The sequence below is a fragment of the Adiantum capillus-veneris genome, chromosome 27, assembly GCF_014529385.1.
Source record: "Adiantum capillus-veneris isolate H3 chromosome 27, ASM1452938v2, whole genome shotgun sequence".
NCBI lineage: Eukaryota > Viridiplantae > Streptophyta > Polypodiopsida > Polypodiales > Pteridaceae > Adiantum > Adiantum capillus-veneris.
The window spans coordinates 88,076,593-88,080,750 of record NC_140957.1 but is presented as its reverse complement, the minus strand read 5'-3'; the positions used below and the strand labels follow the sequence as shown (position 1 = coordinate 88,080,750).

Sequence of the window (4,158 nt, the reverse complement as noted above, 5' to 3'; positions counted from 1 at the left end):
CCTCTTATTCTCTTTTTTTTTTTTTTTTTTTTTGAAAAATGTGTATAAGAAAGGATACACAACTCTCTCTCTCTCTCTCTCTCTCTCTCTCTCTCACACACACACACACACACACACACACACACACACACACATTCATTCCATTTTAATATATAGATGATAGCCTGGGAGCCTACCTTAGTTGCCACACCACATGCGTTGCGTATGGGCTCAACTTTGTTGCCAGTGGTGGTGGCGGAGATGATGGAGGGGGTGTGAATGATGTATCCATTGATGTCACCAACGATGCGGACCCTGATGTGAAAGTTATGATCAACACATTGCTTGGCATTCCATTATGCAGGCTCAAGTTTGGCTTGGTTGTGCCTCCAAAGCCCACCCTAGCTCCATATCCTATCTTTGATTTCTTTTTGCTGCCATAGGCGGCCACTCCGCCGAAGGCGGAAATGTATATAATCAATAGATATTGAGATTACAATTTGATTTGAAGGATGAAAAAATAGAAATTTTACCAATAAACTTGACACCTCTCAAGCTCCTTGGGCTCTTCTGGATTTTCATTTGAGAGTTTCTAAATTGATTGTGTATTCCACATAAGGACTTATAAAAGAATTTCAGTATTCATAAATATTTCACTTTACCTTTAAGTTTTATCTTTTAACCAATTGTGTTCTACGCAAATGTTAAGCTATACTGTATATTTAACGGGGAGGAATTCCTGTCCTGCCTCTAACCACGTGGAAAAAGGAGCTTCCTCCGATGGTGCTCATTGTAACCCTAACGACACAACAATTGTGCGCATATATATATATATATATATATATATATATATATATATATATATATATATATATATATGTATGTATGCCATACTAGTGGTATATAAATCTAATACGTATCCCATGAGGCTTGCCCTCAACCGGTTTTACACGTCAAGCGAAGGTCCATAATAATACTGCCCTTTGCACCTCATGGCAAAAGTAGAGTTTATGGGAAAAATAGTGTTTGCGATTTGCAAAGTTCAAACCTTAGGCTATTGTAACGGCTTGGAATGGAAAGGTGCATTTTTCCCTCCAACAGGTGAAACTGGAAAAATTGAAATGGGCAAACTTTAGCCTAAGCATTCCCTCCAACTGCTTCCCTCCAAACTGCGTGGGTTCAAATTGAAGACTCGGTTTTCACTGATGAGAGTGGAGCTCCATTACTAACACCCCCGCTGCCCTCCCCCCCTTCTTCTCTCAACACACACACTCACTCACTCGCACAGGCGACGGCGCCATGGCAACCGCTCCCATTCATGCCCCTCCGGTAGGATCCGGCAAGGTCACAGACTCCCAGGTTGCTTTCATGGTCGAATGCTACCTCCGGGACTCTCACTTCTCCCGAACTCTGGAAGAATTTCGCTCTGAAGCTGCTCGCCTTCTCCATCCTCTTCGTGCGGTAAGATTTCATCCATTCCTGCTTTTTGAAATTTGCTTGATTCGGAATGGAAATGAGGCAACGCTTAATCTGCGTCCGGCAATGAAGGAATTGGAGGGAAATGCGCTTGCTTTCTTGGTAAACTTCTTTCTAATTCTCTGCAGGTCCCCAAGGGAGCTCGCAGCCTTGGTGCCGTGCTTAATGATTATGTAGCTCTCAAGGAAGAACAAATCTCTGCAGCCGCAGAGAAAGCCCGTGTTGAGGATCTCTTTCACGGTTTGCAGGAGATATTGTCTGTGTATCTCGCTGGAGCTCCTAAGAAAAACGTGGCCGTGGCTGAAACGGGAAATGGAAGATTAGCTAGCACCTTCTCGCCTCCTCCTCAAGTCACGCCTCTGGCTGCAACCATGCAGCAGCCACAGCTTCATGGTATAGTTCGCTTCAACCCTTCTCGCCCCCTCTCTTTCATTCAAAAACGTCAATACTCGATGCTCATTATCAATGCGTTTTGCCATCACCATTACAGGGTCCACTGCTTCAGAAGCAGGCAATGCTTTTGCGTCTGCCAATCAACATTCTAAGCAGAAGCCATTGACTTCAAAGAGAAAAAGCCTAGACAATGTCAATCATGAAAATTTGCAACAATGGGAGTCAACTGCAGATCCTGCCAAGAAGTCACGTTGTGGTCCCAATGTTAAGAGATCACATTCAGATCCTTCCCCTACAGGTGTGTCCTTTTGACGTGCTCGTTTGGTGGAAGGGGTCTGGTCTTCATTCTGTTCTTTTTCTCAAAGAGGTGCATGTTGAATTGTATGTGGTTGGGATCCCATCCATGCAAATGTGGTGCATAATCGATCTCTTCGTCTGTCCTCACATAAGAGTCTTCGAGATTGACATGGATGCTTGACTGTGGATCTGGTGATTAATCTCTTTATATGCTCACAGGGAATTTTGTCAATGTGGATTCCCCCACTGGCAGCATGGTTAACATAGTTATCAAGACAGTTCAACCAGAAACGCCTCCCATGTCCATATTCAACTCTTCTAAGTTGCAGCAGCAGCAGCAGGCTTTACCTTCTCAGGCCTCATCAGGATCCCCTCAAGCTTTTTCTCTCCCAACTGCAGTTAGATCTAGTCTAGTGTCCCCAAAGCATGCATCTGATGCACCAGCTTTACCCTCTGTGAGGGAGGATTGCACTCAAAGCCATCAGGATCCTCAAACCCCTCCACTGTCATCCATCAAGTCATCCCTCACCAACAACAGCATGTCTGCTCCAATTGCTGCAAATGTGAAGTGTGAAACTCGTTCCACAACAGTGCAAGGAAAACATAGTGTGCAAGGAAAACATAGTGATGAGCAGCAGAGGCCAAAGGCATCACTGCCACATCTATCCTCTTCAACATGTCCATATGCTTTGCGAGGCCACAGAAAGCCAGGCTCAGAACTGCCTCGTGCTGCTCTTTCTGATGCAAACTTGAATTGCACTCAGAAGCCGACAAGAAAGAAAACTAACAACAGCAAATGCAGGTTGCTAGATTTTTCTTCAGCTGCTGAAAAAGTCAGTAAGCATGTCTCACCAATGGATCAAAGCAATGAAGTTGGAGTTTCTCCCTCAGGTGCGAATGGACCAACAAATGGCCAGCAAACATGTGGCTCCTATGGAGATGGAGTTTCACCACCAGGTGTGGAAATTTTGACAAGTAATCAGCAGACCTCTAGGTCTTCAGCTGAAGCCTTGGTGAATTTGGAATCTGAACGATTGTCTGATTTGTCTTCCCCAACCCAAAGTTCTCAGGAGTCTCAAACCTCCGAGCTTGCATTGCCATGTGATACTTTCTCTTTTGATGAACTGTTTGATCTTGACTTGGACACCAGCTTGATCTCCGAGCTGGAGGATCTGGCTGCATTCACAGGCTGTGATGAAGCCCAACCTCAATGCCTGAAACCTAGGTATGCGCATCAAAATGCTCTTTTAGAAGTGAAAGGTTTGCATCTACTATGGGGATCTAATGGCAACCTTTTCTACAGTGACATGGATACCCTACCTTTGGCACCTGAGTCTGCTACGCGGGGCATTTTGGTAGATGTTGGCAATATAATTCACCCAGGCAAGTGTCAGGTCTTAAAGGTTTTTGATTATGTATCTTGATTTGTAAAATCATTCTAAAATCCATGTTTCTCTCATTTGCAGAGGATGTTACATATCTTGGGCCACAATGTGTCAACTCCTTGGCTTCTCCTTCAAAAAACAGAAAACCTGGTAATAATGCAAGCTATACCTACATAGCTCATTTCAGAATACATGGTATATCTGGTCTTTTAATTAATTCTTTGCTTTGCAGCAATAGCAAATGAGGTGGACAAGGAGAATATGCAAGCTACTGTAGTCCCTAGCTCGCCACAAATGATCTTAATCTCATAGAAATAGTCCCCCTTGGCTCTTCTGATTTGTAGTAAATGATGAACCGTGATCAGTGGGGTAAAGTTTTATACGTCGCTCGGAGTGCTGCCTCGCAAGCATCGTGGTTGTATCCTATCAAGAGGTCATGGATACTTGCAGGTCAAAGCAACAACAGCCTTTATGGACATTGAGGGTGGATGTGTGCAGGTCAAAAGCAATAACAGCCAACAACAAACAAATCTCTTGGAGTATCATGATCAGGAAAACAAGACTGTACATGTACATGTTGCAACTTTCTACTCATCTACTCACACCATGAAATGACTGGTTGTGTACA

The 4,158-nt window shown here is 43.9% G+C and overlaps 1 protein-coding gene across 2 annotated transcripts; it reads left to right on the top strand.

Annotated features, from left to right (window-relative positions):
* The first annotated feature begins 1,185 nt into the window (after window positions 1-1,185).
* On the top strand, window positions 1,186-4,158 carry LOC147422348 (uncharacterized). 2 transcript variants are annotated; one of them, XM_086503639.1, is made up of 9 exons: window positions 1,186-1,440; window positions 1,584-1,848; window positions 1,946-2,146; window positions 2,365-2,947; window positions 3,037-3,102; window positions 3,296-3,370; window positions 3,449-3,528; window positions 3,612-3,680; window positions 3,763-4,158. In XM_086503639.1, the coding sequence occupies exons 1-9, from the start codon at window positions 1,279-1,281 to the stop codon at window positions 3,840-3,842; spliced, it is 1,581 nt and encodes a 526-aa protein (XP_086359765.1). In that variant the 5' UTR covers window positions 1,186-1,278; the 3' UTR covers window positions 3,843-4,158. The 2 variants fall into 2 exon arrangements, with proteins under 2 accessions (XP_086359765.1, XP_086359764.1); XM_086503638.1 differs by having other exon boundaries at window positions 2,365-3,370.

What these genes read in the sequence shown, in the direction of transcription:
- LOC147422348 (XM_086503638.1), top strand. Translation starts at nt 1,279, where the DNA reads ATGGCAACCGCTCCCATTCATGCCCCTCCGGTAGGATCCGGCAAGGTC. An exon ending in TTCAGATCCTTCCCCTACAG is followed by an intron (nt 2,147 to 2,364) that starts GTGTGTCCTTTT and finishes ATATGCTCACAG; the next exon opens with GGAATTTTGTCAATGTGGAT. An exon ending in TGGCAATATAATTCACCCAG is followed by an intron (nt 3,529 to 3,611) that starts GCAAGTGTCAGG and finishes TCTCATTTGCAG; the next exon opens with AGGATGTTACATATCTTGGG.